General features: G+C 55.4%; 1 protein-coding gene and 1 long non-coding RNA gene across 4 annotated transcripts; both read right to left on the reverse strand.

Annotated features, from left to right (window-relative positions):
* Nucleotides 1-93: 93 nt before the first annotated feature.
* Nucleotides 94-5024, reverse strand: THY1 (Thy-1 cell surface antigen). Of its 3 annotated transcripts, XR_013942074.1 has the most exons (5): nt 4905-5009; nt 2743-2827; nt 2300-2635; nt 1287-1798; nt 94-1180 (listed from the first exon to the last, which is right to left on the reverse strand). XR_013942074.1 is itself a non-coding variant. In XM_080567927.1 (4 exons), exons 2-4 carry the CDS (start codon nt 2777-2779, stop codon nt 1686-1688), a joined length of 486 nt encoding a protein of 161 aa, XP_080424053.1. In that variant the 5' UTR covers nt 2780-2827; nt 4905-5024; the 3' UTR covers nt 94-1685. The 3 variants fall into 3 exon arrangements, 2 of the variants coding, with proteins under 2 accessions (XP_080424053.1, XP_080424052.1); XM_080567927.1 differs by having other exon boundaries at nt 94-1798; nt 4905-5024; XM_080567926.1 differs by having other exon boundaries at nt 94-1798; nt 2743-2829; nt 4916-5013.
* A 327-nt stretch (nt 5025-5351) lies between these two features.
* LOC308182789 lies at nt 5352-14302 on the reverse strand. The gene is made up of 6 exons (XR_013942075.1): nt 14162-14302; nt 13231-13276; nt 9686-9817; nt 9094-9179; nt 8534-8607; nt 5352-6719 (listed from the first exon to the last, which is right to left on the reverse strand). It is a non-coding gene; the product is annotated as an uncharacterized lncRNA (long non-coding RNA).
* Between the last annotated feature and the right edge of the window lie 7029 nt (nt 14303-21331).

The following is a 21331-nucleotide window of genomic DNA, read 5'->3' on the forward strand; positions in this document are numbered from 1 at the left end:
CTTCCTGCTTCTCCACGCAGGGCTGGGGCTGCCGAGGAGGTGCTGAGCCCCCCGTAGCCCCCCGCCCCACCCCACACACACGGGAGCCACGGCTCCAACACACGACCTAGGCTTTTATTGTGCAGACGGAGGAAAACTCCCGGAGGACAGGTGTTTTTGTTGTTGTTGTTGCTTTTCGTAGGGTTGGCTTTTCGTTTTCTCCTTTTAACAGAATCTCTTTTACGACAAGCTGTGGAAACAACTACAAATGTTCACCAAAAAAATGAGACCGGAGACGCTTCCGTGCGGTCGGCCGGGCTCTGCCCTGCCCCGGTGCTCCCCGGGGAACTCCAGCCAGCCCGGGGAGCGGGGCGAGCCGAGCCTCCGCCGCGCACGGCCTCGGCAGCACTAGACAGCAAGCAAGCAGGCAGCGAGGGGCAGGGACGGGCAGGAAGGGGCAGCGGGGTGGGAGGCAGCTCGCGGCGTCCGGAGGAAAGCAAGGAGCAGGGAGCAGCTGCTGGGAAGGGCTCTCAGCCATCGCGGCACAGCCTGGGGAGCTCGGCAGGGCTCCGGTTCGCCCCACAGAGCCAGGTGGTCCCGTCAGTGCCTTCCCCAGCCCCCTGCCCGCTCCTGGGCTGGGGTGTGCAGGGCCAGCCCCGTGGTGTCTCCTGGTCCAAAGGCTCCTGGGGTCCTGTAGGGCATGGGGACAGGCTGGAGCTGTGCTCAGGGTCCCTCTCTCCACTCTTGCTGACCCCTGGGGACATTCTGTGATTCTCATTGAGGTGGTGTCCAAGAGCTGGGCTTGACTTAGCCCCACTTTTCTGCACTTAAATAGAAAGAGGGGGATGCTGGAAGGGAGTGGGGAGGCGGGGGGACACATGGGCTCCTCCCAGCAGCAAGGTGGAGCCAGAGAAAGAGGGGGGCACGTGTCATGGGGAAGGACGGGGTCCCCATGGAGCAGACGGGGAGCTGGGACGGAGGAGTGGCGGTCCCCTGGGGGAGCCCCCTCCCCACCTGGGGGCACGGGGCGCTGGCCGGGCTGCGGCTAGCTCGGAGAGGCTCTGCGGGCCTCCGCTGCGGGCGCTGGCGGCACTTCTCTCGTCACAGCTAAGGACTGGTCCCTGGGGAGGGCCAGGGGGGCCCCGGGCTTGGGCAGCCCCAGGGCACGAGGCGTTGTCTGGGGGCCTCGCTTCCAGCCCGGCTGCAACAAAGAGAAACCACCAAGTCACCCCGCTGGCACCTGGTCTCCTCCCCGTCTCCTCCCAGCACCGGGACCCATCCCCGCGCTCTCCCGTCCCCTCCCTTACCTGCTCGTCCGGCTGTCTTTCCCCAGTTGAGAACAGGGCAAAGAAAAATATTTATAAAAAAAAAAAGAAAAAAAAAAGAAAAGGGGCGGGAGAAGCGGGCTGTGCGGGGCTGAGGCTCCGGTGCCCCCAGCACCAGCAAAACCAGCGCGCGGGGAGGGCGCGATGGGAGAAGCGACGCTGCCTAGCGGAGCCACCATGCTTCGGAGCGGGGCGTGCGCGCGCGTGCCGGCGGGTCTCAGCACAGGACGGTGGTTAGCGTTAGATATACGGCTACATAGAGATAACATAGAGAGAGGTTTCGTTTCTTCCAAATCTTCTCTTTCCGAGGGCTGCGCTCTGGCGGGGGAGGCGGGTTGGCTGGGGTGCTCCGTGGGGGCGCGGGTTTTTTTTTTTTTCCTTTCACAGGGACACGAAGTCCACGGCTTGCAGGAGAGGCAGGGAAAGGAGGAGCAGGAGGAGCCACGAAGTGTTCTGGATCAAGAGGCTGAAGCCGGCGCATTTCTCCAGTTTGTCTGCGAGGATGGGGAACGGGGAGAGAGGAGATGAAATCCCGCGGGAGCAGGGATCATGGTGGCTGGGAGCCAGGCACAGAAATGCAGCGAGCCCAGCCTGCCCCAGTGCCCATTCCCACCTTGTGCCCATGGAGCAGGGAGGCTTTTGGGGATGTAGAGACCCTGGGGAACACCAAAACCTGCCCGCAACTGAGAGCAGGGACAAGGGGGTGGGCAGCAGGAAGGGTTCTGCAGCTAGAGGGGTGGTCCCAGGGGATGCAAGTGTGCAAAATCCCACTGCACCCCTGCTCTGGACCACACATCCCTTGTGTGCTTCACCAGCAGCCCCCTCTGCTGGGATTGGCTGGGAGGAAGGGCTCAGGAAACATCGATGGGGCTCAGGGAGGCTTTGGGGACATCACAGGGACTGGGGCTTTCCTTGCTGGCCCTGCCAAACCGAGGGGCGGGGGGGGAGGAGGGGCTGAAGAGGAGCTGGAGGCCGGGCGCCGCTGCCCCTCTCACCTTTGATGACAGTGATGTTCTTTATCTGGTTGCCGGTGTAGTCGTTGGTGGCCTTCAGCTCGCACATGTAGACCCCCTCATCGCTGGTGGTGAAGCTCTGCAGGTAGAGGCACACCAGGTTCTTGTGCATGGTGACGTTGGCGCGGCTCCGGTAGACGTTCTCGGAGACGCTGATGGTGCTGTGGATGACGTGCTTCCTGTTGTCCTTGGTGATGCTGAACTCGTAGGTCAGCGGGTTGCTGGTTTTGTTCTCGTAGCGGCAGTCCACCCGCAGGCTCTGGCCCAGCAGGCAGGCACTCAGGTCCTTGATCATCTGGCACTGGGCGGCCTGGAGCACTGGGACGGGCGGGCAGGGGTGGGACAGGGGACGGTGAGCACCGGGGACACCCGAGGGGCCTCCCGGCCCCATGGGTGCTGCATCCCACCCGAACTAAGAGCCCTACCTGTCAGGATGACAGCGATGCCGACGGTGGGGTTCATCTTTCCGCTGATGAGGTGCCCGGGGGAGGCTGCCGGCGAGAGATGAGCCTGGGCAGGGGGAGAGAAGCAGTCAGCGAGGTCCCCACCCTGGCACAGGGCTGCGCTGTGCGGCACGCGCCTCCCGCACAGATGATGCTCTGCAGCTGGCAGCACAGGGAAGAGCTGGAGATTGAGCGCTGCGTGACCGCCAGCGTCACCTTCCCGTGTCCTTAGGCGGTGCCCGCCACGCTCTTTTCCCTGCCTGGAGCCCCCTCGTGCCCAGCCCCTCATGTTCTGCCCCCCCCGTGCCCCCGCCAGGCTGGCTGCCCGGCCAAGGCGGGCGGCAGAAAGCAGGATGCGCCCCGGTGCCTGCCCGGCGCGGTGCCAGGTGAGGGACCCTTCGTGCGTGCGCCAGCCTGGCCCCCCCGCGGGTGAGCTCAGCAGAGATGACTCACTGCGATGCAGTGAGGGAAAGGGGCCAAGAGCTGCGAGAAGGAGCCCAGGCTGCCAAAGGATGGCACCGAGTCTCCAGGGGCCGAGCGGAACCCGCCTGGGCACTGGGTTGGAAAGGTTTTGGGGTGGGAGCATCCAGCCTCTGGGTCCCTGCCCCCTCGCCCATCCTCCTGAGGGCTGCTTGCGGGCGAGGGGCTCGTGGACGTGCCGTCCAAACCACAGCCCCGCCGGTGGTCTGATCCGGCCGAAAGGAATCAATTAAAGGTTTGCAGCCCAGCCAAGCAATTGCATGGGGAATCCAGCCACAGACATGCGGAGGGGATGGAGGAGGGGGGAGAAGCAGAGCAGAACCCGGGGCTGAAGGACACGCCGAGCGCCCTGCAGTCGGTCCTCCCGGGTGGGGACTGCGGCCAGGACCGAGAGGGGGAGCTCAGCTGCCACCCCTTTGGGTCCCCAGGCTGGGGGGGGGGGGGGGGAGAGCAGACCCGCCCCAGTCTGCCCCATCGGAGCCTGGCTCGGCATCCAGGGAAGAGCTGGGAAGTGCCTGTACCACAGCCAGCTGGATTTTTCTTTTTTAGCATTTTTTCGGGTCTTTCACATAACATTCAAGGGGGAAATGCCAAAATCATGTGCTCATTCCATAGCTGTGAAAGACCTTTATATCTACAACCCCAAACCCTGGCCAAGCAGAAAAATTCCCTTCTATATGGTCTCGATACCCAAGGGGTTGCAAAGGGGGGACAAAGGCGTGACAGAGGAGACTGCGGCTCCTCCAGGACCCTCCAAGCTGGCCCTCACCCCTCAATTTACCATTTCCCAGCTCAGATTTGCTCCTCCTAGAGCATCCTGGGACTCTGCCCAGGTCGCAGCCGCAAAACCAGCGCAGATGAGCTCCCCAAGAGGAGGGCTGCCTCCCATCCATGTGCAAAAGCACGCAGATCTTCCAGTTTTAGGGTCTGACAGCCTTTTGCCCCCCTGTGGCCCCCTCTCCCCCCGGCAGGAGCAAAGCCAGATGGGCAAGGTTCGCTCCTACGAGACCCCAGGGGCTGTGCACGGGGATGGGACTCACAAGGGCGGTGGCACCGGAGGGACTCCAGCCCTCGCAGCACAACGGGGGCCACGCCGTGGGGACACCTCCGTGGGGTCGCAGAGGGGGCTCTGGGAATGGCGAGGGTGGGGACACCGGGGGAAAAGACGGGACGCGGGAAACCCCGAGCCCCAAAAACCTGACAGAGAAAGCGGGGTGCACGGGGGGCTGCGAGGAGGAGCGAGGAGGGTCGGTGTGGGTGCCGAGGCCCCGCGTGGGGTGCGGGTTGGTGCAGGAGCTGCCGCCCTTGCAGGGGTGCGGGTGGGTGCGTGGGTGCGCGCAGGCGTGCCCGCGGAGGGATGCCGCAATCCCGACGGCTGGGGGAAAAGGAGAAGGAGGATGGGGGGGTGGGGGCACGAGCATCGCTGCGAAAAACCGAGAGCATCCCCCTGCATCGCCCCCCAACCCCCTGAATCTCCCCACACCCCCCTGCATCGCCCCCCCAGCCCCCCAAAACCCCTGCAGCGCAGCGCCCAAGGCGCGCCCGGGGGACCAGCGGTGGGTACCCCCCCGGCGGGGGCTGCATCTCTGCCGCTTGCTGGGGATGCTGGCGGTACTGGTGGGGATGCTGGCGGTACCGGTGATGCTGGGGATGCCGATGCCTACCTGGGGGGGGGGGGGGGGGGGGGCTGCCCGCTGCCGCCTCCCGGCGCTGCCGCCCGCTGCTCCCGGCGCTGCCGCCCGCTGCTGCCCGCGGCTCCCGGCGGGGCTGGGGGCGGTGCGGAGCTCCCGCAGTTTGGGAAGGGCCGGCCGGGCGGCCCCAGCAAATCAGGGCCGGGCGGCGTCACCAAGGCTCGGCCCCCGGCCCTGCGGTGCTTTTTGAGGGGGGTGCAGGGGGTGGGGAGGGGTCCCTGATTCTGGCAGCCCGGCCTCAAACCCGCCCCCCCCCCCCCCCGACCCCAGCATCCCGGCGCCGCGTTGGGGTGCTGGGGGTGAGGGCAGCCCCCCGGGCAGCCCCCCCTTGGTGGGTGATTCTGCAGGCTGGGAATGGGGGGGGCACACCCCCATCGCCATGGGAACTGCGTTTTGCAGAAGAGCTGCCGCCCCCCTGCAATGTGGGGGTGCTCTGCTGGGTGCTCAGCCTGGGCTGGGGAAGAGCAGAGATCCCCCACCCCTAATGTGTAGAAGTCAGGGTCCCTGCACCAGGTCTCCACAGCCCCCTGGCACAGCTCTCCTCCCTGCAGGGGGTGAGGATGGGGCTCTCTGTGATGCCCCTGGCCATCCACACACCTTGTGTTTTAGCCCCACAGCTGGTGGGGCAAACAAAGACTCGTCCCACGCAGCCTCCCACCACCACACGGATGGGAAGGGGCTAAACACATCTGCTTCTGCACATGCAAAATGTCTTTGGACCCAGAAAGCAGCCTGGCAAAATGCTTCTTCCCTGCTCTTGGGCAATGTGGAGGTGACAGCAGCACAAGGAGCTGCTCGCCCTGGGTGTTTGGGGTCCAAGGCACCCCAGGAATGAGAAGGGGATGCAGGGCAGCCTGCCCCATCCTCACCTCCTCCCACTCCCCCTGGCCAGGCTCTGCAAAAAGGGCTGGCCCAGTGAAAGTTGAGATGAAAAGTCATATTCTGCCCCAGCAGAACCTGATCCCAGGTGACATTCAAGTGCTGAGGTTTTGCAAGCTGGCTGTGCTGGGGGGTTTTGCTAATCCCACAAAATCTTGCCTCCGGCTGCTTGATCACAAAGCAGGCTGCAGGCACGCTGCCCCAAATGGGTCCCAGCCTTCCCCCTGTGCTGCCAGCAGCAGAGTGAAGACCTGGCCCTGGCTGCTGGGGCAGGCAGGTATTGAACAGGCCCAGACCACGGGTCCGCACCCAGCTGTATGCGCACATCAACACGGTGACACTGGTGAGGTGGGACGGTACAGACTGATGGAGGAGGATCAGGAGCATGGCAAAGTGGTGCAGGAAGCCACCATTAAGGGCTGGGAACAGATCAATGCAGACACACAAACGCTACCTGCACCTCTCTGTGCTGTCAGCACAAAAAATGCAAGCACAAGGTCTGCAGCCAGACCCGGCTGTGATGTGGGGCGCACACAGCAGCGTGCACACACATGCATCCCTTCTACATTCAGCCCCACATCTCCCCAAGCTGTCTCCTCCACTGGTGAGCACAGGAACCCAGGGAACTCAGGCTCAAAGGGCTGCTTTTGGAGTCAGGCAGTTGCTCAAGCACCATTGCAAGAGAAGTCAGCTCCCTTGAAATCTCTGGCTGGCGGTGCTGTGGAGGCAGGCGTGATTGTGCAGTTTCTGGGCAGCGCGCTGGCAGGAAGCATCCTGCCGAGGTGTCTGCAGAAGGCTCCTTGCAGAGGTTCTCCAGCTGGATGGTCCCTTTGCTGCAGAGAGCAGCCTGGACGCCATCCACAAAGCAGAGAAAACGAGTCCCCAAGTCACACCTAATGCAGGGGTGCCCTATAGATTAAAGCCAAAGGAAAGAAGGGGGTGAGGAGGAAAAAATTTAATAACTACAGACAGAGAGGGGGCAGGAAGAGAGACAGACAGGCACAGGCAGCCCAGCAGTGCAGGCAGACACCAGCAGGCATGGAGCAGAGGCACCGAGGAGCACCATGACTCGGGTGTCCGGCGCTGCTGCAGCAATTAAAAGCTGGCCTTGCCCCAAAGACAGCCTGCTGCAGGAGGTGCCCTTCCCGCAGGAAGGTGGGTGCTCAGCCTTCCCAAGGGGAATATCTCTGCCCTGTCCTCATCCTTCCCCCAGACATGGGAGGCAGAAACCCTCTCTCCGTCTCCCTCCTGCTGATGAATCACGGCCCAGCAGCACTCCATGGGGCTGGTGCACACCCTGCCAGCAGGATGCCCACACCACAGCCTGTCCCAAGCAGCAGCCCCCAGCTGCAGGAGGCCCTAGCATCCTCTCCTCCACAGGGTAATTAGAACTGGGGAGTGGAGGGATGGAAGAGTGAGAGGGGGCATCTGAGAACCAGCACCAACAAATCTGGCAGCACAGATGGAAAAAGTGACCTCCATGGCAGCAGAGCTGGCGAAGGCAGTGAAGGATGTGTGGTTCTTCCTGCAAAACCCAGGCCCTGCCCTCCCCGTCTTTGAGGGACAAAGACAGGGAGGCTGCAGAAGAGCTTTTTGCCCTTGATTGTAGAGACAGCAGAGCCCCCGGGAGCCCGGTGAAGCCCCGCAGATGCTATATGGAGCATGGCCCAGATACGAAGCCCCTGGGCTTCGCGGCACCGCTGCACAGAGCAGGGGTGGAGGAGACTGCGCTCCCCCCCTCCCTGCGTGCAGCACAGCCACAGAAAACAGGGCGGGCATGGCTCCTGCGGCAGCAGGGCCTGGGGACACCGTGCTTGGTGTCACCCAGCCACACACAATGCCCCAGCACGGGGATGCTGCACCCCTGCTGCTCATCATGGTGACACCAGCACCCCCTGCTCCTGCCCCCTGCCAGCGTGGTTAACCACCACTGCCATTTTATAAGGCAAAGAGCTGCTATAAGGAAGCTGGCTAATCACATACTACCCCCTTCTCCTCCATTTTCAGCACTGCAATAGGAGCACTCACCCACCAGCTTTGTCACCAGAACGTGGTGACCCCTGTGGGGGAAGAGGAAAGCCTCCTGCCAGCATCCCCACAGGCATTTCCCCATCAGAGCTGTCAAAGGCCAGGCACCGGGGGTCCAGGATGTGGGGACACCTGCACATGAAATATTGTCTATAAAAATCTAGCAGCTGCAAGTCTGACTTCAACCAGAACTGCTGCAGGAGACCTGCAGTCCCCTGCGGGTCACGGACAGCATCACCACCAGCATCCATCTGAGGACACGGTGACTCGTGCTCTTTTCACCCAATTCTGTACATAGCTAATGATTTTTGTATAGAGTGCTGATTATTAATAATTTGACCTGATCTGCAGAGGGTCGAGGTGACTAAAAACTCTAGATAATAGTAAAACCATGCCGATTACTAGAATTTCTGTATAATAAGCTATGCTGATGGCTAGAAATTGTATAACTGTAAGCTATACTGACTGCTAAAGATAGTGGATAATTTAAGATTTAAGATGTGATTTAAGATGTGATACTAAAGCTCTGGTTTTAAAGGCTGGTTCTCCCCACACAGCAGCTGGATGGGAGAGCTGCTCTCTGCAGGGCTTACTGGAAGACCTGGCCCCGGGGGAAGGAGGAACATCTCCGTCAGACAAAGCCTTTAGGCTTGGCAGACAGCTCCTAGCTCCGTTAGCAGATTTGGGTCCCTTACCTGCAGGGTGAGCAGCCAGAGGGCTGGTGTTCAACCTCCTGGCAAGGCTTCCACATCCCATGGTCTCTTCATATCTGACAACGTGGAGAGAGAACTTGGAGTGGGAAAAGCTACTGCTTCAGAGGGTGAAGCTCCCTTCCTCCACCTGCTGAACCCCTCGCCCAGTGACACCTCCCCACAATTAGGGCTGCAGTCAAGGGGAGCACCCTCGGGGTGATGCCACAGTGTGCAATCTCATCAGGCCTGGACCAGCAGCTTCTGCCTGGAACAGCTTTAGGCCCCTTTGTCTGGGGGGAATTGAGCTGTTAGGGAATGAGGAGGCTCCTCAGGACCTGCAGGGAAGGTGCCAGGCAGGGAAAGGGGCTCAGAGCTTCTGCCCCCCCATCCCCAGCCTAGATTTCTCCTCTCTGTCCCAAAAGAGATGAATAATGCAAGCTACAGAACACAGAAATGGCTTCCCTGCACTTTCTCCTCCTACCTGCGGGGCCTTCAGGAGTGGAAACTGCTTACGAGCATTGCTTATTTATGAAGAACCCATCAGCCAGGAGGTTAACTCTCACCATGCAGAGAGGCGCAGCCGCTGGAAGCAGTTCCCTGCAGGAATTTGGGTCCCCCGAGCTCCAGGCCAGCCGGGAAGCTCCTCACCCTGGAAGGAGAAGGATTAAATAAAGGCAGGAGGGTTTGTCCAGCTCGGGGGCAGAGCTCGGTTTCTCCCCAAGGCTGGGGGCTGGCAGGACAGGGGGGAACACGCACAGTGCTTCCCTTTAGCTGCCAGCCAGCTGCTCCCTGAGCTTGGGGTTGTGTCATCAGCTGCGGCGCTTGCTCAGCTCCCCCATTGTTGTCGGGGACAATGGGAGCATGTGTCCAGGCTGAGCCAGGAGATCCCCCTGCTCCCTGTCTTGGGCTGCCCTCCCCAGCCTCCCAGCCCCGGGGACACTGCAGTGACAGGGGACATCACAGCCTGCCCAGCGCCCCGCGGGCTCTCCTCCAAGGCACACAGCAAGCCCGGCTCTGCCTTCGTCCCTGCAGCCACATCTGGCCCCACAGCCAGACTCCTGCTGCACTTCGTCACTCAGCAATCCCTCCCCGTCCATAAGAACAAATTATTGGGAGCAGAGGGAGATTTTCAAGCGCTTCCCAGGGAGCTTTTACCCATTGTTGTCTGCGTCTGGGGCTGGAAAGCCTTGTGTTGGTAGGCTTGAGGCAGAGCTAGGAGGCCTGGTCTCCTTTCCCCATCCCTTCTTCTGTCTCCTCCAGGGGCAGGAACTGGGTCACTTCATGTCTCTGTGCACAGGCATCACCACAGAAAAACATCCTGAAGAAATTGCCCTTTTTTTTTTTGTCCAGGCCAACCCTGATTTGAAATACAGGCCTAGGAGATGGATTACTGCTAAAGTCAGTGCAGTGAAAGAGTCACTGAGCTATTGTAAACAAGAACCCAAGGCCACAGGTAAAAAAAAAAAATCAAAAAAACTTGTAGGTAGCAGTGGAGGAGTTACCAGGTGCCCGCAGAGAAGTGATGCTGGTGCAGGTGGCCAAGGTGAGGGCTTGCTGCACATCTAGGTGGTAAAGCAGAATAAATGGGTCTATGTGTAAAGGACCTGCTTTCGTACCAGAGGGATGATACTAGGGAAAGTGCTGCAATTCCCAGGATGTGATAAAACTGTCCTCAGCAATCCTCAAGAACCATCACTTGAACATTTTCTGTACCGAAGGAACTCAAGTCTCTGGAGCCATATTGCCAACAGCAAGCAGCTTTGGGGAAAGCTCAGAGATTTAGAACAAACCCATTCATACAAAGCCATTACTAACCCTAAACTTAGAAAACTAACTCCAAGATGAACTTGGATTTCTTCACAAAAACATCAGTAAACCATATTTTCTGTCGTCAAATCTGAGCAAGCGTTGAGCATACTTGGTCATGGACAAGCAAAATCTTAACTTGAAGAGTCACTTGCCTAGGAAGACAAACCTTAAAGGCAGTTCTCCCTTGCCTGTTGGAAAGATTAGCTCCCTACCACGATCTCATTGCCTTTCTGAGCTGTTGCTGCTTTACGTGACACATTGGTAGTTGCAGAAGCTGAGGCACTCATTCCTAGCACTTTTATAAATTTTGGCCAAGCAGCACAACACCCAAGGAGAAACAGACCAGCTCCCTTCTTGCTCCGAGGGCTTCATCTGGGGCAGCAGCACAGCTGGCAGTCACTGCCTGCTCAGTAACCACAAGCACCAAAACAGCTGGAGATGAGGACATCCAAGGCAGGACCCCATGGAGAAGGGAACCAGAGACTGAACTAGATGCAACTAGAACTGAACTAGACCCACGGGCAGGGCAGGCAGTGCTGTCCTCACTGCAGGAGCTGCTCTTGGCACAATCCCACCTCAGCATCACATGAGATGTCAGTTTACTCACTTAACTGACAGCAAAACACTTTGCCAGGAGTTTCCCATCAGAGCTGTCATTCTCACAAAACACTAGTTTTTTTTCCCCAACCCTTCCTGTTTTCCTGGGCTAGGCAGGGATGACAGATGCTGGGGCAAACTTTGCTGCTCTTTTCAGAGGCCATTTTCTCTGGTACTGACAGCTGACAAACAGAGCATCCACTCGCTGTACAGCTCTGTGCCATTACTGGAAATAAACAAGTAAAGGTAATACACGAAGATTAAATCTCCGCAATTTCTTAAAAGCCTTTATTGGAAGAATTAAATGCTCCCAAATATTTGTTTACCAGAAGAAATCTCTCCATGGAGCTTCAGCTACTTAGCTCATCATGTTCAGAGTCAGAAGCTCCTTGCCACTTGGCACAGCATTTATTCCTAATGGAGTTTGGGATACTGCCAGTTAGCACTTGATTACAATTAACTTACTCCACTCTTTTAAGATAATTTAATTGGTTTATTAATCTGTGTATTGCTCCTAACAGCTTAACAATTTACTCCATGCTATATGCACAGCTTCGTATTTGTCTGTAACCAAACCTCCTGGGAAGGGGCTGTGGCACTGCCATTGCTGCTGTCCCTCACCCACATGCCTAAGGTTCATCCAAGCTCTTCTCAAGTAGAAGCTTCAGCCCCCAGAAATTCTGCTGTGCCACCCAAGGATGCACAGCCCCACAGACAGCCCATCACTTCACTGCCTGCTGACCTGTGCCAGTATTTCGGCAGGTAGAGGCTCTTAGAGCCATTTACAAATTAGCCTAGGATCAAACACAAGCTCCCAAGTCTAACACTGCATCATCCATGGGGCACTTTAAAGTAAAGCGTCCCATTTTCTGTGCAAATGCCCTGCTACAGCTGGTGCAGGAACTCCCTCTCCTCCCACTTCCAGGCCAGGAAGGGAGCAGAGGACACCAGGACACCTGCTGGCTGTCACAAAGCTCCACCCCACAGTGACAATGCAACACCAAATCATGCCATAAAACATATTTTTTTTCTCTTAATGAACTCAGCTTTTAGAGTTGAATCCACCCCCAAATGTCACCTCTGTTCCCTCTAAGTTACCTCAGCTTTTCCTACCAAGAATGGAACCTCTCCCCCTCTAGGTTACCTCTATTTTTCCCCATTTTAAAAAAGTTTGTCCCTTCTAAATTACCTCAGCCCTTCCCTAAAACATCACCTCTGCCCCTCTGAGTTACCTCAGAGCTCCCCTCCATGCAGTTCACTCTGTACCCTATATATTACCCCACATTCCACCCCCCAGACACAAATTCCATCTTTGTTCCCTCTAAATTTGCCGCCTTTCACCTCTACCAACCTCACCTTGCCTCGTCTAATTTACCTCACCCTTTCCCTCAAAACCCCCCAAAACACCATAATCTCCCCCAAATTAACAGCTGGTGTTCTCCCAATCCTCCCCTCTGCCATGGCCCACACTGCACCCAAGGGTGACCGAGCCCCCCCCAGTACCCCACAGCTGCAGGTGCCCACGGGGTGGCAGTGCCACTGTTTCACCCACCCTCAGGGGATGGAGGCACCCCATCCCATCCTACTGGGAGCCCTGTGGGGCAAAGTGACACCCCACGGTCCTCATGGGCACCCCAGGGCCTCCCATGCACCCCCAGGGCCTGGCTGACCCAGGGCCCGGCTTGAGACCAGAGGTCCAGGCCTTTCCTTTAATTTCCCTCCCAGCTGAAAAATAAGCATTATCTGCTCCGAAGCGATTTCCCCAAGTTTTAAACCGCACGCAACCACTTCAGATGATTTTGACGTAAAAGCCTCCGCTTTAATCTTTTCCACATTTGTGCCGCTGCTTTCCCAGAACAAACACTTCCACAGCGCGATCTCCCTGCCAGGAACAGCTCCAAAGGGAGCGTGCTGCTTCATGCAGGAATGAGTGGCTGGAAATAACCATAAAAGTTAAGGAAATAAGACTGTTCCCTATACATTTTTGAGCTTTTTTTCTTTTAGGCATACATATTCTCTCTCTCTCTGATCCTTCCACCTGTACAGAGGTTCTCATTTAAAGGTAAACACCCATTTTCCTGCTAATGGGAAGCCCTGGGTTGGATTACAACCCTATAAGTAACACCCCCAGGGATGTGACCTGCTACCACAATCATTTTAAGGGCAGAGAGATGCCACCAGAGCTGAACCCCAGCAACCTCCAGCCCATACAGGCACCAGAACTTCAGTGACCGCTACATGCAACACCCCAGGCTCATTCAGACAGAAGAAAAATGTGTGCAATGAGAGCATACCTTGAACATTGAGGTGGCATTTTGGTTCCTGCTATTCCATCACATCCTTTTGGGTACAGAAGGGAGAAAAAAGGATTACACTGAGGCTTTGAAAAGTGGAGGGTCAATGGTAGGGAGAGGGCAGGATTACTATGTAGATGCATGGGGAGGTGCTCAAATGCCTGGAGATCTCAGCTACAGTGGGCTGAACACTCAGGTTTCCACTGCCAAAGAGCTTAAAGATCAACCCCAGCAAGGCTAATCAGGACCCCCCGAGCTGACTCAGGAATCTGCCCCCACTAAGCCATAGCATTTTGAATTGAGCTGAAGTTGGTGGGGCTGGAAGCACACACCCAGACCTTGGTGCCTGCTACCTGGCTGGAGATGCTGTGCCAGCATGAGGTGCTGAACCCATACCAGGCCATTCTGCTGATTCAGGTGCACTCCAGTGTTTTAGCTTAAAAGGAAGAGGCTTCATCCCAGCAGGTTACACCAGTTTGGCTATCATCTCTTCTGCAGAAGACACAGCCAGCACAAACAGCATCACGCTTGCCAGCAGACGGGAGGAACATCTCATGGTGTGCTGCTCTGTGCCGCCAGCACCACTCAGCAGTGCTCTTTCCAGGCTTTTATTACATTATTACATTGCTATTGCATTACGTTTTATTACATTACTTGCCGGACACACCATGTCTGCATCTCCCCAGCCTTCACCAGCTCCCCCACAGGTCTCTGTAGACAGGAAGAAGGCAGGGGACTCTGCAGAGGACCTGCAGGACCACCCAACCCCACCAGCACTGCAGCTAGTAGCTAAGAGCTAAAGAACTTGAACAAACAGCCTTCCTACCTTGCATCACTACAGAATTAAAATACAGCCTTATTTATAAACTCATAGTCCCCAAATACACTTCAAGACTCTCACTACTTAAAATATTTAACCCCAGCCAAATACCTGCTGCTCTCTGAAGCTGTAATCCTGAAGGCAGCAGAGACCCCTGCAGCACCTCTCCCCTCCCTGCACCAGGCTGCAGCACAAGCAGAAACTTCCCCAAGGCTCCTTGGAAGCTTCTTATAGGGACCCAGCTGCTTTCCTGGGGCCAGGAACAATCATGGGCAGCATCTGGGGGCAACTAACAGAGCACAGGTGCAGCCCAGCCTGGTTTCTTGAGCAAATCCGTTAACATTTTTCCTGTTCTGGAGCTGCATTCCTAACAAAGTATTTTAGACCCTTTACATGGAAAAGCCTTGTTACTGTAAAGTGCATAAACAGAAAGTTGTTGCTGTTTTGTAGTGGTCTCCCTGGTGCTTTTTGAAAAGATGACTTAGAAAGAAAGCCCACTTCTCTGCCCTTCCTGTGCAAAGGAAAACATGGGGAGAAAAAATAAAAAATGCATACCCTTTCTTCGCCTTACGCCAGGATTTGTACTTTTCATTGCTTTGAAATTCCTGGATACAAAGTACTGGCCATTCTGATTACCAAAATATTCTCCTTCATCACTAAAACTGAGTCTTCTGAAATATCCCATGTCCTGAAATAATCTTATAAATCACGAGACTATATGAAAAATCCAAGAAATTGCTATTTAAGTTCATATGCTGGCTTAGAAACCTTTTAAACAAGCATATTTCTCAGATTTTTGTTGCAAGGATCAAATCAATCATGACAGGTTCTTTACTATGCAAGCAGCTGAGGGTGTTCGTAATGAGCCAGTCAAAACATAACGTGCCATTTTTCCACAGAATAGGTTTTTTCAATGTTATGAATCTCTGTTTTGAATAGAGTCAGATTTCAGTCAAAAAGAGTGTTGGGCAAGATATTCTGACAGTGATGTTTAGCAGCATGACCCAGGCTAGGGGAAGTAGCAGAGAAAACATATTCCTTAAAACACACGTCAGTGGAATCTGTGGCTGTCACCCAGGGGAAATATGTTTGGTATTTTATTCCTAAGGTTCCTTTTCTTGCTTGCTGTTTCTTAACTTGAAGTACTTCTAGGTATTTCAGCAAGTTACTGGCATCCGAAGGGAGAAGGGAAGGTTCTGTTGGTGGAAATTGGAGGCAGAGACAGGTGAAATGATGAAGGTAGGGCAGGAACTGGATGAAAAATACACACTGTCAGAAGAAAGCATTGCAGCTATAATCATGCACAACACAGGCACAGGTGAAAGCTCTGCTTACAAACATACACTTAACAAAAAGGGGATTTGTTAAGCGTCACAGAGTAATTGGTTGTTTACAACAACGGTAGTAAATAAATGCTAGGAACCAAGCCGCATCCTCTTTTAATGCATCAATTCCTGTCTGTGCTGGGAGACCAGGGCCACATTGCTGAAAATATGTTATAAATAATCACAAAAAGTTCCATTCACATGAAGCAAAGTGGTGTAAATATAAATTAATTAAGTGTGAAGTCCCCATTTGTTCTTCTGCAAAGCACCGACTTGGATGCAGCTACTTTTTTCCCCTCCCTTCCCCTTATACCACATTAATTGTTGTTGCAGTGGAGAAACCTGAGGAAATTCACAGTGAAACAAGCTGAAAGCAGTCAGTAAGAGTTTTAATAGGGGAAGGGGAAGAGAAGAGCTCCTTGACCTGTGCAGGTGTGTGTGGGCTCAGCCTCTCTGCATGTATTTCATGGCTTTCCAGGGGAGGGTGACCTGTGATAGTAGGAGAGGAGTAGGGCTGCTGGGCATCTTTCCCTAGAGCTTTTTAGGGAGGCCGAGGTGCTACAGCTCTCACGGTAGTGAAGTTGTATGGTACAAGGTCAGCTTGTGTGGGAAGCAGCCCCCTGTAGCATCATTATTTGCAGCTCTGTGCGGTGAGCAGCAGGCAGCAGCCATCCCGCCTGGCAGCACCAGAGGGTAGCATTGCCCTTCGCTTGGGGATCCGGCACAGTGCTTCTCTTCCTGCACTGCTGTGAGCCTTGCTGGGCTTGGAACAGGCTGGGTCCTAAGGTCCTGTGGTGGTCTGGTTTCCTGTGAGAAGAAATGCATTGTAGAAAGCAGCATTCCTATGTTCTTCCTAGGGATGCAGTTTGTTTTGTTTGATTTCCCTAGCAAGGCTGCCGGCATACGACTGGGAGCTCTCCTGGATTGTCTTTGCAAATCTAACATGTCCTTTTCCTGCAGGTATGGACCTGGCTCGGAAGGAGCAGGAACCTGCCCTGGGTGTAGCCCTCAGAGCTGCGTGGTGTGCCCTGCCTGGCTGCAGTTCAAGCCACCTAGTCCCGTAAAAGCATTTCAAGCGTCTTGTTAAACACGGCCACCTCTGTTCTTTGATTGCTTAAAGGTGTTTTCCTGTCTCCCTTCTAGCCCAGCTCCTTGGCACTGTTTACAACTCAGAAATAAAGTTCAAGCAGTGGAAAGTTTCCCTGTTTGCAAAATAAAGAAAATAGCACTTCTCTGCTTGGGGTGCATGGGGACCTTGCCTGCCTTGTTTCATCCTGGAGTTTTTCTGGGCAGGTTATAAACCCTTGCACTGCAAGCTCTGTGATGTTGACAGACCTTTCGGTGCAGCTGCTGTAATACCAATACTCTGACAGATGAAACACCATGGATCTCCTGGGATGGGATCAGGAGCAGGGATGCCAATTTTCAGCTATTGGCAGGCTTGCGTGTACTTCACAGAAACCTTTATCTTGCTAAGGATGCCAAGACCTTTCCGTATCTCTTTGCTGGGAGGGGTGAGACTTAAACATGAGTAAGCAAACCAGTTCCAGTCTTTCCAAAGCTGCTGTGCTGCTCCCAGCCTCCGGTTACCCACAACAAGCACTGCTCTGCTATGGGATAGTGACAGCGACCTGCTGCATGACTTTCTACCCAAGCAGAGCTTGGGGTCCTGCTGTGAGCAGCGTTAGTGGAAGGGAGGGCAGAGCTCGGCAAGCGTCGGGCACACCATTTCCCATGCAGTTTGGGATGCAGTTTTCCACCTGCAGCTCCCTGTCTGGAGTGGGGTCGAGGCAATGTGGGAATATCACAGGTTTTGGAGGTCGCAGAGCAACATTGGCCAGTGACTTAGGGGCCAAATCCTGCAGGGTCTGCAGTGTCAGCTCAGCTCTAGGTCAGGGCAAAGGCCTAAAACTCCTTTGTGGGGTGGGGCAAGCAGGAGCTGACTTTTCTCTAGAGGGTTGTTTTGGGATAGTGAGAGCTTCAGTATGCCTTGAAACTTGGGACAGCATCTAAGGTTCACCCTGTGGCTGCTTTTACCTTGTTCCAGAGCTGCCATGCCACCGGTGTCACAGCACTGGGGACCGCCAGCACCACTCTCTGTTCCCCGTGCCCCCTGTCTGGCATGCTTTCTTCTGCAGCCTTTGGTTCTTCCTTATCGTAAATCCTGTAGGATTTAACTTCTAGCTACTGATCCTTTTGACAGTAATGGACCATTAACTAACTAGACATAAAATTGAAAGTGTAAATCCCTCTCCCTTGGGGAATTAGAAAGCAGGTTTAGGATGCAGGCCATGAAATACAAGAGTTCATTGTAATCACAAACGAGGCCAGATTAACTCTGCCTGCCCAGCATCCCCAGATCTGTGCCAGCTGATGAAGAAGAAAGCAAAAGCTGAGGCTAGTGTTGCAGAATCATTTGCATCTGCCAGGGAAAATCCTCCAGTCTTAATGTTCGTGCTTATTTATCCCATTGTCAGGGTCTTCCCTGTGAGACAGCGAGGGGCGTCTGGATGCTAAGGAATTTTCTCCAGAGCCTGGAGCAGCCTCTGATCCCAGGCTTGGTGCATCTCCCTTTTTGGGACAGAGAGGGAAGGGAAGAGCTGATGAGCCTTCCTCATGTCGGGGGGGGGGGGGGGGGGGGGGGGGGAAGCACAAAGTGCCTTTGCCCCAGGGGAATGGCCCAGCTTGCTCCCACCCGGCTAAGGATGAGAGGCCCCACTGCCAGCACTTCCCCTGGGGTCCCCGTAACGTGCCAGCGCTCCGCTGTGCCTCTGTGCCAGGGAGTTTGCTGCTGACTCTTCTCTAGACCTTGAGAGCAGTGCCCACTGATTAAAAAAAATTAATTACCTTCCTCTTGCAGGACTGACTTTCAAGGTCTCGCAGGCCCTTAATCAAGCGTCTTCCTTAAAAGAGGTTTTGATTGAATTGCTGTAAGCCTTCATTAGAGCCCGGATAGCCAGGTCAGAGGGGGAAGAGTCCAGAGACCTCGCCGGGCTCTTCTTGTGCTGAATGGAGTGGTTCCAAACTTACCTCGGGAATAAGTGACTGAGTCAGAGAAAAGAGGGGGAAACAGGTTAAGAAGTGGTCTAGCTACCCAGAAATTAAATGTCTTCAGCTGGTGCTCGCAGGTTGGTTGCATAGGCTGGAAGCTGGGACTTGACAGTAGGCACACAGAGGGCTGTTCCTGAGGATTTACCACCTCCTGCAAAGCACCACGAAGCACCTCTGGTGATGGCTGCGCACTGTGTGTGTCCCCCAAAAGTGAAGTAACTGGTGGCTGCTGGTCCCTGCACGCTCTGCTCCCCTGCAGCCCCTGGCCGTGCTCCTGCAGCCGAGCTGCGTGCTGCTGTCCGTGCCATTCCTCGTGCCAGCAGCACAAGAGCAACTGGGAAAAGTGTCTGGAATTTATCACCCGTGGCAGGAGTTTTTGTCTGCAATGAAAAACATTTCCCCCCTCCTCTCTTTCAGTGCTTTCCCCTTTCTCTCCTCTCATTGTTATTATTATTATTAAGAAGCTTAATGCCATATGTCTTGCTGTTTCATAAATAACCCCTGTAATCAAGCAGTGCTGGGTAAATGGGCAGTCCAGCTTGTGCAATTTGTTTGACAAAATGAATCCAGAAGAATATGAGTCTGTGGAGGAAAGACAAATAGAGCAGCTTGGATAAATGTGTTAACCAAGAGAAAAATGGCTTGGCAGAGTGGTTGATGCTATATTTATCCATGCAAATGGAGTTCGGGGCTAATTTATTAAAAATAGAGCATGGAGCTCACCAGAACGGTCGGTGTCTCCTGGGAGGGATGGTGAGAAACGTGGTGCAAACGGGGCTGGGGCTGGCGAGGTCTGTCTGCACCCCAGGAAGGTGGGCAGTGGGGGGTTTTGGGGACTGATGGACACAGCAGGGCTGGTCTGCAGGGTTCTGCTGCCTGTTGGCAGTGCACGTAGCCATGGATTGCTCTAGTGTACCTGGAGACAGTGCTGCGAGGAGCCGACAAAGAAAAAAAAAGAAAAAATTAAAAAATCACAAAATCAATGCGTTCAGCAGGTGCTTGTTGACTCTTTGATCTTCTGGCGGTTCTTTTTTTCATGCCTTTCCTCTGAATCTCTGAAAGTGGATATTAGATTTTTGTTCAGCATCAGGCCTTTCCTGGCCTTGCTGGTGCATTTTAATTCCTTTCTGGGAAAACAGGGCTCCCAACACCCCGTGCTGGGATTCTTGAGACGTACGAAGGTCCGAGGGGACCCTCACTCCCTCCAGTTGTGACGTGTGGATGTTTCCTGCTGGAGCAAGGTGCTGGGGCCAGGAGGGGCATGCTGGTGGCAGCCTGGGCTGAGCAAATATCTCCAGGCCTGCAGGATGCTCGGAGGGCTGCAGCAGGGGGGATGCAGCAGGCTCAGCCCTCGAGCACCCTGAGAGCACGTGGGGAGGTTTTGCCTGGTTTTCTCTGGGGCTTGGCGTGATCTCTTCCTCTGTCTGCTCCATGGGAAGCGTGACCAAGCTTTTCTCTTTTATTCCCCATTTCCAGCTAGAGAGGGAGCACGGTGAGGCCAGGCTGAAGCGTGCTTAAGCTGCAGGCTCCTGGGGCCCTCTGACAAGCCCCCAGCTGCCATCTACTGCAACGAGGAGCACCCTGGGCTGCTCTTTGCTTCCTTCCCAGGCAATCTTTCCACGTCCCCTGGGCAGGATGAGTCCCCCGGGCAGGATGAGTCCCCCGGGCGCACCCTGGGTCTCCTGCACGCTGCGGTGCTGCTGCCGCACGGCGATGGCCGCTGCAAAAACCAGCAGGGGCAGGAGAAGCCGGGGTCCTGCCCCTTCTGCGGTGCTGCCTGCCCTCTCCCCGGCCTGCAATCCTCAGCCTGGGAGGTGCTGCAGGAGGAGAGAAATCCCAGCCCAAACCCTTCCCTCCGCCACCAGGCGGCACCGCGGCTCTGTAGCTCCCTGCAGCTCCCTCTCGCAGGCTTCTCCCTCGGCCGTGTCACCTGGAAAGCAGATTTTTAATAATAAAAAAAAACCCACTGTGCTTTTAGGTGGGGTGTGCTTGCAGATCTGTTCCTGCCTCCTTTCCTCCTTTCTGCCCTCCGAGCACCAGCACTGCCTTCGCTCCGACACAGCCAACTCGAAGGGGAGCCACTGGGATAACGTGTGCCCAGGGATGCTGGGCAGAAAAAGCAGAGGATCTGGCTCCTGCAAGCTTTTATAAGGTGTGCCAGAGGGAGAAGAGGCATTGCTGCAGTGTGGGCAGCTCGGTGGCAGGCTGCGTGCCCACTGGTGTGATAGCAGAGGAATCGCCTCTTGCTCCTGCCTCCCTCCGAGGTTGGCTCCCCACCCTCCAGGTCCTTCTCCCCAGCCCTGGTGTGTACGAGTATTCTTTTTTTTAAGTGGCGAGCTGAATATTTTAAACAAACACTGCTTAACATCTATAATTTATGGGCAAGGCTTCAGAGGAGGAGATCAGTCACTGCGTGGTGCCGAGGTTGGCTCTCCGTCTGCAGCAGCCTCCCTCCGCTGCTGTTTGCAGTCACCTGGCGAGGCAGAAGGGATGAGCCTCGGGCAGCACCCAGAAAATTCCCAGCTTGGAAGGAAGAGAAACCTCCTGTCTGTCTCCTCTGGCTGGCAGGAGCATCTCTGAGCCCTCTCCCGAGCACCTGCCCCAGGGAGCTGCTCCAGGACCAGAATTTGAGCTCAGAGGCACTGCTGGCCAGGGGAGACACAGCTCACCCCGAGAAGTCCCTGCGGGTGCTGTCCCTGTCCCCTCTGAGCCCCAGCTTGTTCCCCAAGCTGCATGTGGGAGGGCAGTGGGCTTGTTCTTTAATGGGAGTGGAGAGAGGTTTGCTTCAATTAATTAATTTGCTGCTCTTCCCCATTTTCAGGACCATCTTTTATTCATGGCCAAGTGGCGCAGACGCCGCTGCTTCTGCCTTCTCAGGATGCTGGCATTAATATTTCATCCTGGA

This window comes from Anser brachyrhynchus (assembly GCF_964034855.1).
Source record: "Anser brachyrhynchus genome assembly, chromosome: 25".
Taxonomy (NCBI): Eukaryota; Metazoa; Chordata; class Aves; order Anseriformes; family Anatidae; genus Anser; species Anser brachyrhynchus.

What these genes read in the sequence shown, in the direction of transcription:
- THY1 (XM_080567927.1), bottom strand. Translation starts at nt 2,779, where the DNA reads ATGAACCCCACCGTCGGCATCGCTGTCATCCTGACAG. An exon ending in CATCGCTGTCATCCTGACAG is followed by an intron (nt 2,636 to 2,742) that starts GTAGGGCTCTTA and finishes CGCCCGTCCCAG; the next exon opens with TGCTCCAGGCCGCCCAGTGC. An exon ending in GAACATCACTGTCATCAAAG is followed by an intron (nt 1,799 to 2,299) that starts GTGAGAGGGGCA and finishes CCATCCTCGCAG; the next exon opens with ACAAACTGGAGAAATGCGCC.